The 14,333-nt window shown below is 43.1% G+C and overlaps 1 protein-coding gene across 1 annotated transcript in view; it reads left to right on the top strand.

Annotated features, from left to right (window-relative positions):
* Positions 1-332: 332 nt before the first annotated feature.
* Positions 333-14,333, top strand: part of map1sa (microtubule-associated protein 1Sa) — a 33,613-nt gene continuing 19,612 nt past the window's right edge. The window contains exons 1-2 of the mRNA XM_072660678.1: positions 333-486; positions 12,869-12,970. Coding sequence (XP_072516779.1) covers positions 333-486; positions 12,869-12,970 — 256 coding nt within the window. The remainder of the gene's footprint in view (positions 487-12,868; positions 12,971-14,333) is intronic.

The following is a 14,333-nucleotide window of genomic DNA, read 5'->3' as shown; positions in this document are numbered from 1 at the left end:
TCACGTCCGAGTGTACGCTTTTTTTTATCAAATCAAACAACTAATAATTAAATTAACGGACCAATTTTATGTCAAAATGTATGTCTCAAAATTGTATTTTTTTTATATTAATACTTTAGAGGCTCCGTATTTTCAACCAAAATCACATAAACACGTGAAATCACGTCCTGCGAGATCCCAAGTCGTCGGTAGGAACTTGAAGGACTCGAAGGCAGCAAGCGTCCCGGAGCCGCCTCTCTGATAACCGATTGGCCGTAGCGAACGTCAATCACCGTGGCCCCGCCCCCGTGTGGGTGTACTCGCCTCGCCTCGTTGGACTAAAACTTTGCAACATGGCGACGCAGCGCATCGACGGAGTGGAGAGTATGGAGACCGAGAAGAAATCCCACCCGGGCTTCAGCAGCCAGAAATACTCTCTACTGGTGGTGGTCGGGGAGCACAGTGCTGCGGGATTTGTGGAGTATTTGGTGTCGGAGATTGAACGAGGTAAAGTTGCTTATTTCAGTTGGATTGTTGCTGGATGGATGAAGAGGATGAAGAGGCAGCCTGTCTGTCTGCCTGCCTGTCTGTCTGCCTGCCCTCCTGCCTCCTGTCTGTCCGCCCTGACTGTGGCCAGCCTTCAGCCTCACTCCACTGCTGCGATGCTGAAGTTGCTGCCTAATCGATAACTGGCCGTTCCACCTTAAATGGAGCATCACTTAGTGCTTCATGGCTGCACCCCTTTCCCTGTTTAAGGTGGACTGGGAAAACTTCCTTTTTTACATGAAATTAACTGTAATATTCTGCTTTTTATTATATATATTCAATATTAACATGGGATAAAGGTGTATAAGTGGATACAGAGCTAAAATGTTGAATAATAATCATTAATATGAGATTTAAGCTTTTGTTTTGATGGATGGAAAGTGAAAATCAAGCTCAGTGTGGCTTTAAAAGCTGTTAATTTTAAGTTAAGAAAGTCTGTAGTGGAGTAAAAGGACATTTTATCAATATGTGCAGCATTACATAGGTATAGTTTAATATTGGGAGCTTACAGGATACATGTGGTGATAAATGCTTTCAATATATTGATTGATTGATTGATTGATTGAGTGATTAATTGGTTGACCTACTAGAAATTATACCAATATATTCTAATCTTGATCCCAGTTGTGTTTATTTGTCCTGTTTAGAAACTGTATTGGTGTCACTCATAGTGTGCATGTGTAATGTGCATATTGCTCATTTTAGGGTGGAGGAGGAGGAGGAGGAGGAGGTGATGGTGGTGGTGGTGATTGTGGTGTGTTTGATGTTCTGGTGGTTGTTCTCGTCCTAAAGGCTCCTGAAAGCTCTCAACGGGTCGCCCAGTTTTAATTGCTGCTGGTGAGGACGGTTCGGCCTTCAGGCCCTCACAGATCTGCTGTCCCACTCACATGGTGTTTACATCATGAATGGGGGGCTTGTCTGTTAAAGGGGTAGTTCATCCCAAATTCAACCTGAAGTTTCTTCTCTCTAGCCCCAAATATTAGTTTTTGGTCTTTTTTGGCTTTGCTGGTTTTGCTCCTTTTGTTTTGTGGTAAATGGAGATCTATGAATCCTGCTTTGCATGTTGGCTACTTTAGCTTTGATGGGTTTAGGCTGTGAAGTGAAGACTAGGGATGTATTGATTGTCTTAATTTGTGTGATACTTCATAGTGATTATTTGATTCTGAGTTTATTATTAAGATGATTTATATAGGAATTGTGGGTCAAATATGATATTTGTATTTTATGTGCATATCTACAAAGCCTGATACATAAACATAAGGGTGAGTTATATGGCAAACATATCATGATAAGACAAAATATTGGTCAATATTTATGATTTCTGGCAATTAATTGGAGTGCATTCGAAGAGGAGCTAGTGATGCTACATTCACATGCTGGGAATGAGTTAAATATAGAATAACTGTCCTTTGATTGACCTGTAGACCTACTGTGGTCAGACTTTCGCTGTCAGTGACTTTGTATTGCACTTAGGGATGCACTGATCTGATACTAGGATCGGATATTGGTCCCGATACTAACAAAATTAGCTGGATTGGGAAATGGATAACTAGTCTGATCGATCCATTCTCAGGACCCGGTTCTTGTGCCGCTGGTATTCTAGGCTTTTTAACCTGTGGATTAGAGTAACCTACCTAGCCTGTCTTCCGTATAAGGAGAACTGAGAAGGGAGGAGCTGCTCGCTCCTCTTTAGTCTCACCGACTTCGAATTTCAGAATAAAAGTCCTGAGCCCAGACAGCATTCATTATTCATTTTAGTGACCAATAAACAGAAATTGGGTTCATTTATATCTGTGTTCATTTGTTATAGCTGGTTTTAACAAAGTTAGTGGAGTATTGATTACATCAATTACAATAAGTATTGATTACGTTGATTACATCCTGATGCCTTAAGTCTCTCCCGCATGGTCAGATGTATGGTTTATTAATTCAAGTTCATGTGTCTGTATCTGCTCTGGCTTTTCATGTACAGGTTCATCACCAGGCATCACCTGAATCCCCACCAGGTCAGAGGGGGCTCCTTTAATGTCAGGCTTAATGAGAGCAGGATGTGTTTAGAGCGTGGAGAAAGAGAGAGTGTGTGTTTGTGTGAGAGTGAACTCGGTGCTCTGTACTGAGTATAAATAATGCAGGTCATTTACTTCAGCCTGGCTGATCTGGAGAGAGTGAAGACGAACACTGCACACTATATTCAGCCAAACGCCTTCCCCTGTGGTAAACACACTCACCGTGGCCTTCAGAAAGCTGCACTGCGAAAAGCAACAACTGCACAACTGAGTTGATTCAGCATATAGTGCTGCATTTCATACGCCTGAAATATTATACCAGCACAGCTTTTATACACAGCTGTTAGAAGATACGCAGTAACTGAGATGACGTCATATTTTGTATGCGTGTTGATTTAGGTCAGTTTAGAGGTGACCCTACTAGAGACCGTGTACGTTCTGTCCGAGCCCCGTCCCGGTCATTAGGAGCCCGAGCACGATTTAAAGCCGACATTTCTTTCTTTCTTTCCTTCTTTATTTATTTATTATAACTGACCTTTTTAACTACAATTCTGAGTTGTTTAAATGGCTGAATTCTGTTCAGAATGATGTTAATGAACGTGGAGGAAGCATAGACCTAATATTTAAGAATTAACTAGAACTAAGAATTTATTAAGAATCATCCACAGGCCAAACGCCAGCTAAATAGGCTACAATAATGATGTCTGAATGATGTTCCTCTAATATAATGTAAAAAAAAATATTTTATTATATATATATATATATATATATATATATATATATATATATATATATATATATGTGTGTATGTAATTTAAACAATATAAATTAAAAATATATAGTACAAATGCAAAAAAAAACCCAGCAGTTAAACCATGCATTGCACAATCATTAAACTGCAGTAGACCAACAACAATAGCATAATTTACATGTAAATTAATTTCTTCAAATGATAAAGGCCTTTATTAACAAACAAACTGTAGTCCAATCAAAACCTTAGTCTACAGGCTGGTGCAAATGCTCAGGTTGCTGCAAACGAATAACGCTATTACATAGATTCTGCATGTAAGTTATAACATTTCAACAATAAGGACTTCAGGACAGGTTGACGCTGGGCCCGTCCCGCAGGCTACACACAGCGCTGCAGGTCGGGTGTAATGGGTGACGATATTTCGTGATTATCGTGATGCACTATGTTTTTCTAGGCTCATTGAGGATAATGTTAGTGCTTACAGAACACTGAACAACTGCATGTTTCATTACAAACAGCTTTGTGTGTCATGATAAATATTGTGTATTGTGAAAATGTATATCACAATCTTTCTAAATATTTTTCTACAGTCTACCTGTGGGGCATTTTCAGAAGGTTGTAGTAGAGGTAAGAAAGTTAGCTGCTCTGTTTTAAAGCAGTAGTTCAGTTAAAAAGTGGCCAGTTTTGTCTCTTTCCAGAAATGTGTGTGATCTAGGGCTGGGCGATTATGGTGAAAATACTATATCATGATATTTAAAGACTGATAATTTTTTACGATACACAATATTTATCACAATTCAAAACATCAGTAGCGACAGATTCTTCAAAACTGCTATTCAGATACTCTCCCGTACTGGATACAGTGATTTATACTCTGATATATACTACATCTGCTGCTCTTCATCTAATTATACCAGTCTGATTACACTGTTTCTAATGAAACTTGCAGTTAATCACTGTTTATCTGTATCAGTATTATATTAACAGTATTAGCAGTATTAGCTTTTTACAACTGTTGTCGTCACAAAGCAGCTTTACATAATTAGTAATTAATAAAAGACAGACAAAAAAGAAATAACGACATGAAGGATCCAAGACCCCCAGTGAGCAGCCAACAGTGACAGTGGCAAGGAAAAACTCCCTCATAGCTGGAGGACGAAACCTCACAAGGTGGACCCAACCCATCCTCCTCTGGTCAGAACCATCTATACTGATAAACTGCTCTGATCATAATCATAATATATTAATCATGGTGTAGATAGTTAATGGTGGTGATATTAACAGTGCAGATAGTTAAGAGTCCATTTAGGTTTAACATGGTCATTAGACAAGTAGCAGTGGTAGGAGGGTGTGCCGCTGGGCTGGTATGGGTGGTGGTGGTGGTGGTGGGGTGCCTGCTAGTCACCCAGACTGGGAATCGAACCCCAGTCTCCCATGTGGTCCCATCGTATTGTGTATCTCAATAACAACATTTATCACAATATGTTGAATGTTATATCTAGGGTGATCATCTAAGATATGTTTGCCGTCCTCAGTTTTAGGCTGGAGCTACGAGCCTGATGTAGCTAATGAGTAATGGAAGCTTGTAGCTCAGCAGTTAGCTGAGCACTGCACTTTTTTCTCTGAGTGAAATAAGCAACTTTCTTTTCATAAACAAAGTTTTGGTTTTGGTTGGCTCAACCTTGTCAGTTCCTTACTAGCCAAGTTTATTGTTCTGAATTACGAAATTTTGTAATCAAGTCAAGTTTCCATCCACTAGAGTTCTGTGAGGAACTTTTAGAAGGCGTAGGCTATTACACAGAACTCTGTCTTTGCCTGTAGCAGAACCACCTTTACAGCTGTTTGCAGTCTTTTTTATGGCTGTGTTGCTGTTTGCAGTTCAGAGACTCCAGGCTGGACGAGCAGTGGCCCACCTGATTTGGGGGGGGTGGGGGGGCTGGAATCTCTGTACCACCCTGACGACAAGTGCCAAGCCATTTTTCAGACAAGCTTTGGATTCGGTGGTTCAGAATGTGTAAAAACAACACGTCTCAAACACTCAGTATTAAGCTGGGAATCCGGGTTTTAGATACAGTACATGGACAAAAGTATTGGGACACCTGCTTATTCACTGTTTCTTATGAAAGCAAGGGTATATATATATATATATATATATATATAAAGGTTTATCCTGCTTTTGTTGGAGTTAATGTCTCTACTGTCCAGGGAAGACTTTCTACTAGATTTTGGAGCTGTGAGGATTTGATTGCATTCAGCGCCAAGAGTATTTGTGAGTTTAGGATGTTGGATGATCACCACCCCACCTCATCACCCCCAGCTCACAACTCCACTGCTCCACAGCTCATTGCTGGGGGCCTTTAGGCAGCATGGTGCCAATAGGTTCGTGTTCATCTTCTCCAGAGAGTCCTATTCTATTGGCAGTATTTCTTTACTGTGTGTGTGTGTGTGTGTGTGTGTGTGTGTGTGTGTGTCAGCAGTGAGTACAACTTAAATTGTCTGATTGCTTCATTAGAAGGGGTGGACATGTAGTACATGACTGCACGCACATGCGCGTGTGCTCGCTCGCAAGGGTGCAGCCTGCAGACGCCTCACCTTCCTCATTATGCTGCGTTTATCAGGGTGAAGTCCAGCTGTACGTGTGTAAAGAGGAAGCCGTGTTGGAGGCAGTTGCAGCGCTGCAGCTCCATCGCGTCTGAGCTCTGGGGTTTTCAGATTTCAGTGCTATTCAGAGCCTCTCCACCCCCGTTCCTTCCTCAGACATCTCCAGCCTGTGTTCCCCCTCTGATTTCCACTCGCTCTATCAGCTGCTGGTCTCCAGGGTTAGCCGTGTGACTGATATTAAACATCCTCTTTGTCACGCTGACCGTGGTTTCCTTTTTTCTTTTTTCTTTTTTTCTTCTCTTTCCCCCTTCTGGTTACACGACATTGCTGAGTTCGCCTCTGTAAGCGTCGAGGGAGGTTTTCGTCTGGCCTGTAGGTCTGGCCTGAGAGACGTGCAGCTGGTTGGGATGGTAACTGTAATCTACTGTGTTTTATTTTATACCTTTATTTATTTCCTTATTTACTTATTTATTTATTAAAGATGCACTCAGAAAGGGAAATAAAGGAAAAAAATGTCATGGGCGTTTTTGGCGGGGCGGCTCTGATTGACGCAGGTGCCACTGAGGGGTCAGCCGGTCTGCTAGTATTAACCCAGCTGTGTGTATCCTGTGTTCTTAGTTAAACATCAGTAACCTTGAAATGCAAATAACCTTGAAAACGCTGCTTCGCGAAGATAAACCTCAGCGGCGTCCCGTCTGAACAAAAAAAAAATGGCTCCGTAGAGTTTGGGATTGAAGCTGCTGTGAATCTCTTTTTTTTTTTTTTGCTCTCTTGAAAATCATAGAAAAATATTCTGTAAACGAAGTGACGTTTACAGTCCGTATACTCCGAAACCACGGATATGCGGATATATATTAGCAGCGTTTAGGTAAATGTGCCAAAAAATGCATTTATGGAGTTATTAAAGTTGTTGTTTATGGTGTAAAAAGTAAGTTAATGGAAAGTATGTGACTTTGCTTGGGTGAAAAATGTCCAGATGTGGGTTTACCACCCTGTTTATTGCACAATATATATCGTTTCCGCATATATATCGCAACAATGTGCACATGTGCGATGGTCACATGGCAGGACATGCCGTGTCCCCTAAGGCAAATTAAACAAAGCCTGTCATTCTCTTCTGCTGTTTGATACAGACGATTTCCCAGTGTACTCGTTTTCCATGACCGATCTACCAGAGGCAGATTATATCTGCTCAATATTGTTTCTTTTACTTCAGTCTGGGATTCACGGAGTGCAATATTAATATAATTTCATCAAGTCGGTAATATCATATATGAAGCCAGTTGCCTAGGTGCCTTAGCTTATAGCCTTGCACCCCTAGCCTAGCTTTCAAAGTTTTGGCTTCTTCCGAAGTTCCCCTTCTGATGAGGTGTTGGCTCTAGTCTAAGGTGGTGCGATTCCTTTGTGATGGAGTGGGCGATGAAGAGCTGAGACGGTAATGCCTGGAAAGCCGCGGTCATGAGGCCTGGTTCGCTTTAGCAGTCGGTTGTCTGCCAGCTGGCAGAGGATGGAGGTGATGTGCAGCTCTCCAGCCTTTCAGCTTTGCTCTGCCTCATTTTCTATAACTCCACATTTTCATAGTCCGCATGTTGCTGCTCATAATTTAAGCAGTAGTATTGTGGAGTTGGTTATAGGGCTGGGCGATATGGTAAAAATACCGTATCACGATATTTAAAGACTTTTCGCGATATGCAATATTTATCACAATACATGTGTGTAATCACAGACTGAACACCTCAGTAGCAACAGATCCTTATAAACTACTGTACTGAACACTGTGATTTTTATTCAACATCTGCTGCTCTTAATCGAATTAAACTAGTCTAATTACACTGTAAGTAATGAAACCTGCGGCTGATCAGTGTTTATTAGGCAATAACTGTATCAGTACTAACAATTAAATATTGTCATATCTGTGGACGTGTTTTCATGGGGTTTGGATGCACGAGATATCATAAAATATAGCGTAATCCGCTAGTAGAATCCACTAGACATGTTTTGATTAGGATCTTCATAAGACATCGGTAAAGGATTGTCAAACCAGTAGTGGTAAACTCAAGTCTTTAGCTAGCAGTTTTTCAGAAATGGTTTGAAATGGTGCACAATTATCAGAATTTTGTGCCATCAACACCGAACTGCAGGACCCTGTGAGAAGTCACTGGTCACTCCTCGAAGCTCGAAGCCTTGGTGTAGTCATGCATGATCAGTTATCGTTCTCGAGCCATGTCGCAAACGTAACTCGGTCCTGCAGATTCCTCCTGTACAACATCCGGAGAATTCGACCCTTCCTCTCTGGAGAGTCGCCCAGATGCTCGTTCAGTCACTCGTCACTTCCAGACTTGACCACTGCAGTTCTCTTCTGGCTGGTCTTCCTCTGCGCAACATCAGGCCCCTGCAACTCATCCAGAACACGGGTCGTCTTCAATGTTCCTAAATTCAGCCATGTTCAGCTCCACTGCTGCGTTCTCTCTTCACTGGCTTCCTGTAGCTGCTGCCCAGGTCATCAGATTCAAAACCCTGATGGTGGGCTACAAAGCCAAGACTGGACCAGCCTGCCCCTCCGTACTTGATGGCAGTGGTCAAAAGCCGATCTGCACCAAGAGCCTTCAGTTTTTCTGGTGTTCAGCCTGCGCTTTGTAGCATGTCGGCATAAGTTCATGACTGCTTGTTGAACCGATGTGCCGGGTGACCCGGTATACTGCCCCACTTTTTGGGGTGATTTTGTTGAGAATATTTAGTTGGAGTCATGCATTCCGGCCCAGACCTTGAATAACCCAGCCCTTGAAGGCCTCAAGTTGGTGATGCTCGTCCCTACCATCAGCACGCGACTGTTCCATGCTGGTCAGGCCTGTCGGCTTTACGGTTTGTGTGTAATGACCGGTTAGAGAAAGTGTTTGTGGTGAATGTAAATCTGTACATTAGCATTTGGAAAACGAGGGAAAATGACTCGGCAGTTTCCCTCCAGAGTGTGGATCAGAGCTGGCTGAGTGTCGGTTGTGTAATTTTGTCTTTGCAGGGGGAAGTGTTCGACTTTCAGTTTCCTTTTAAGTGACGCACCGCTGCGAATCGCCCCTTATTCAGCCGCAGGTCTGTGGCTAAACGCAGCCAGGCAGCTCAAACCCAGCATGACGTTCGCTGCCTCTGTGCAGAACAAAGCAGTGTGGGCTCGGCGCGGAGCAGGAGGCCAGGACGTGAATAAATAGCCCGGGCGTCACCGTCCTGGACAATAGACCCATCTATCCTGTCTAATTTGTCTGTCTCGTGTGACGTCACCAGTAGTGGACGGTCACTATTACAGCTAGGCCTTCAGTTTGGACACCAAATGTCCAGTTACCAGGTTAGAAGTATAAAATCACCCCTCTAGTCATGCTGATCTTTGTTAGCACATGTAGGATTTCTAATAGCATGTTAGCGCTGAGCTAACACTGGTGTAAAATGAGCTTAGATATTTATTACAGACATTTAAAGCCTGTAAAAGCTGTTCTGTATGTTTAATCTGAGGCTCGTCGCCAACAGCTACATGTGTTTTTCCTCGTCCGGCGCAGTGTAACAGTGTGTTTCTGACAACTGACTCGAACCTGCTCACACTACCACCCACATTCACAGCCAGTGGCATGTCTAGAGCCTCTCGAAGGCCTACAGCGACGTTTCTATTCAGGATGATTCCGGTATTCCTTATTAAATTGATGGTTAATCTGATGTAGAACAGCTTTAGGTCAGCTCCTGAAGGACCGGCCAATGGGAGAGCTTGTTTGGCTGTGTCTGCCCAGAGACCATATAGAAACATGTCCTGATTGGGCAGTTTTAAATTATTGTTTGTGGTGAAAAGCAACAAGACTGATTGTTTACTTGTATTTTTGTAGTTACTGGGGATGCACCGATCCGGGTTTTTCAGTTACGTTACCGATACATAAACTTTGCATACTGGTCGATACCGATCCAATACCATTGCTGAATTAATAAACCGCATACCTCATTATGTGGGAGAGACTTAAGGCATCAGGATTGACTTAAACGTTACTTTACTTTGTAAAACAAAATATAACAAATTAACACCTAGATATACATACATGTACTAAATTTCTATTTATTTGTCACTAAAATAAACAAGTGTGCAGTCAAACTTCTTACTTTTTTTTTTTTTTTTTTTTTTTTTTTTTTTTTTATTAATATATTTTATCAGCCAAATAAGTAGCTTCACTTTGTCAAACACACAAACAGTAATCAATCTTATTTTTTCGTTTTTTAGCGTAATTCCAAATAAAGTCTAGCAGCTGAACTTGAGAATAAATAAGTACCTTGGTCAAACATACAAGCAGCAACCAAAAAACCAAACATCCAAACATTTAGTGCAGTCTCACACCAACCAATCCATGGATCGGCCTAATTATCTGATACCCGATCCAGCTAATTTAGTTAATATCGGGACCATTACCCTAATCTCTACTAGTTACCAGAAATCATTAGGTCTTATCTGAAGGTGTAGGAGGCCTTTAGGGTTCTCTGTGAATATGCCGCCCGTTCACACTGATATTGTAAGGAGTGTTTCAGAACAGACTGCTGTTTAAGTAAATGAAGCAGGACAGCCAATCAGAGCAGAGCATTTAAATTTAAATACGTCGGTGTTAATGAAAACCACACTGATGTTATGTAAGTCATTGTCTAGGACTCAAGCTTTTTTTGGGACTTTGTACCTATTCCTTTAAGGTCCAGTTCTAACATTCCTGTGTCCATTGTAGGTGCTTTCAATGGTGGACAGGGGTCTGCATGGGCACGCTGACCGGTCTGCGGCTACGCAGCCTCAAACGAAGCAGGGGATTTTGTACTGGTTGTTGACCCGTTCCTTCAGTTCCCGTTATTAAGCATTCTTGTGACCACGCAGCAGACACCCAGTCACCGGATGGTGGTCCTACTGGCCCTACCTGGACCACCATCAGTGGAAGCTCCCAGTAAGCTATACCAATGACCAATTACGCTCAAACCCAATTACCTGGCCATTACTTATTGACCCTTGCTCAAGTGTCTCAGGTCTTCATACTGTCCTGTTCAGTTAGCAGTTCTCTAACATGCAAGATAGGCCATGTTTCTCTCTCAGTCTGTGAGTGTTCTCCATGTTTTGGCTGTTCCCTGGGCTGAGAACAGTGTGCAGAAGCTGTGCATACGCTGCAAGAACTCTCCCGTTGGTTCTCAGCCCCTCTCGCCGCCGAGCACGCCAAGGCCGACTCTGAGCCTGCCTGCCAGACGCTGGAAGAAATGTGTTCTCGACAAATGCTTTCAGTTGACCTTGCATTGCTTTTCCATGCTCTGTTAGGGTTTTTTTCAGGTTTCTGCTGGATGTAAGCAGCATATAATGATGAGCTCATGTCTGTTTGTCCCCCATAGACTCACATTTCTCACAATTGCGAAGTGTCAGTTTTTTTTTTCCCCCACAAGCTGCACGGAAAAAGGATCTAGACACGGGGGTCTCTGCAGCGTGTCTACAGGACTTTAATAAAAATACTGTCTCGTGCTGTCATGTGGGTGGAACATCTGCAGGGTTAGCTGTCGCTGAAGCCAGCAGAGCCTTCCAGCAGCTCTGCGCTCTTAAATTAGCAGCAGGAATGTAAAATGCTGGACTTACAGCCGGGACTTTTGATTATTCATAAAGACGATCTTTTATTCAAAGGTGTGTGTGAGAAGCGTTTGCATTTATTACCAGGCCGAGTGTAATAAAAGCTGGCTGATACGGCCTCGCCTGCTCCACCCGCCGCACTGGAAGGGGTAATTACTCTGTGCAGACGAGCTGCCTGCCAAGAGCACACTCGACCGAGGTCAAAATGACAACTTGGGTTGTTTTTATATCGCGAGCCGTCGGCCACAGACCTCTGTGTGTTGTTTTCAGAGTATGGAAAGGCCTCAGCCTCTCCGAGCTAATTTTACACGGCTGAAGGTTGAGCCAGGCTGTACTTCTGTACTTTGTCACTGTTTTGCTTCTTCCTGAGAGGCGTGTGAAGCGTAATTGGTGTCACTTGATGCTGGTATATTTATTGCTTTTTAAAGTGACGGCACACCTGTATCACACCCTTGATAAAGGCAGCCTCTGTTCCTCGGGTAGCATTTAGGAAGCAGGCTTTCGGGAGCTGGAAACAGAGCTTGTTTTCAGTGGTTGATTTTTGCCTTTGTAGATTTCAGGGGTCTAATATACACCGATCAGCTTTAACATTAAAACCACCTGCCTAATGTTGAGTAGATCCCCCTTGTGCCACCAGAACAGCTGTGGTTCACGAGGCCTCTGAAGGCCTCCTGTGATATCTGGCTCCAAGACTTCAGCAGCAGATTCTTTTAAGTCCTGTAAGTTGTCAGGTGGGACCTCTATGGATCACATTAATGAGCTTTGGGAGCCCGTGAGCTTTGGGAGCTTGTCTCCGGTTGTCCGTCTTTGGTACATACTGCCCACTGCATACTGAGGACATTCAACAAGATAACCAGATAATCAGTGTAATTCACTTTGCTGTCTGTGGTTTTAATGTTCTGGCTGATCAGTGTATAATTTTAAAATGGGTAATTTGGTGTAAGTGTAGATCCACCCCTTTTTAAAAAGTCTGGTTGAGATGAACACCTTCAAAGTGGGGTTTGGTGTGAGACGGGTCATTGTAGAGACGGACCGATCAGTATGCCGGTGCTGATGCTGATCTCTAGTTCACTGTAGAGAAATCGCACCCACTCCGATGTCTTTACTGTGGTAGTGAAAGGGGCCAGGGGTCGATGTGAATATATGAATATAGCCATTTTATTTACTATCCAAACTAGGGCTGCATGATATTGGGGGGGATGACATTACAGTACAATACAATACAATATATATAGCACAACCTTTAAAAAAATAAAGAAGTGTGTGTGTATAAGTGGAGGCTGTGGTCTCCTGTGAGTCAATGCTATGCATGAATAATTGACCCCTGTGTGCAGATTGTTCTCATGCCTCTGTTCTCCTCTGCCCTGTGTTTAGGTATCCGCTCATGGGACGTTGACCTGTCCTCCTGTAACCTGGACGAGCAGCTCAAACTGTTCGTCTCCAGACACAATGCGTTCTTCTCGGAGGAGCTGAAAGGTATGAAGCCAACTGAATTTGTGACGCAGGCCATGCAGCTCACACCCCATACAGTCAGTATATGGAAACTTAAGGCTGGTTTAAATTTACCATGAATGTGAGATCACAGTAATAAGCATATTTGCACATGACCGCCTGCTTTAACCTATTGAAATTTAGCCCCGCCCATTCATCCTGTATCAGTTTAGTCCCGCCTTCCTGCTGAAGTGATGCATATTTTAAGTAGACGAGAAAAGGTCTGAGAAGTTCATTTCCTGACGATGTTATTATGATTACGATGTTGCTGTGATGTCCAGGTGGTTGCAAGCTTATCAGTAGTTGTTTAGTGTGTTTAGTACTGTGGTTGTTTGTTGCTAGTTACTATGCAGATGCTATGATTTTACAGGTGTGTGTGTGTGGGGGTGGGGGGGCAGGAAGTTGGCGATTTTGATGTGATAGGATTGGACTGAAGGAGAGGGAGGAAAGCGGCACATGAACAGCTGATGGAACAGCTGCCGTTCTCTGCTGCTAATTCACCCTCTAATGCCAGGGCTTTTCCCTGCAAACACATGACACATGGCACACGCCTCAAGTGCTCCAGATTCCTCACCATGTCCTGCCACTCCTTCTCATCTTTTTAGCTTCAACACGTAGATCCAACTGTGCATCTCAGTGTTTGTCTGACTTGCACTTCGACTGACTTTCTATAATCCTGGCTTATATTTGCCTGTAACTGACTGTCATCACCAATCATTACAGGTAAGATACTTGAACTAAACCAAGTCTGTTGACCTCGAGTCTGATGAGGGATGGATGTGTGGGTGGGTATAGCTGGAGATGGATGTGGATGACTATCGGTGGATATTGATGGGTTTAAAATGGTATGGGTGTGTGTGGCTGGATGTGGATGGGTAGGGGTGACTATGGCTGGGTATTGATGGAAAGTATGGGTATGGCTGAATGTTGATGAATAACTGGGAGGGTAGTGAAGGGAATTGTTGGGTAGGGGTGTGTATAGATGGATGTGGATGGGTATGGATGACTGTGGGTGGGTATTGTGGGGAATTGGTGTGTAGGGGTGAGTATAGATGGATGTGGATGGGTATGAGTGTATGTGTGGATGTTGCTGGGTATGAATAACTGGGTGGGTATTGTGGGGAATTGGTGGGTAGGGGTGTGTATAGATGGATGTGGATGGGTATAAATAACTATAGGTGGGTTTTGAAGGGAATTGATGGGTATGGGTGGGTATGGATGGGTTTAAAATGGTATGGGTTTGTGTGGATGGATAGGGGTGACTGGAATTGGTGTGTAGGGGTGAGTATAGATGGATGTGGATGATATAAGTGTATGGGTTGATGATGATGGGTATGAATAAGTGGGT

This window comes from Salminus brasiliensis, chromosome 17, assembly GCF_030463535.1.
Source record: "Salminus brasiliensis chromosome 17, fSalBra1.hap2, whole genome shotgun sequence".
Taxonomy (NCBI): Eukaryota; Metazoa; Chordata; class Actinopteri; order Characiformes; family Bryconidae; genus Salminus; species Salminus brasiliensis.
The sequence above is the reverse complement of the archived record's forward strand: the minus strand, read 5'-3'. Positions and strand labels throughout refer to the sequence as shown.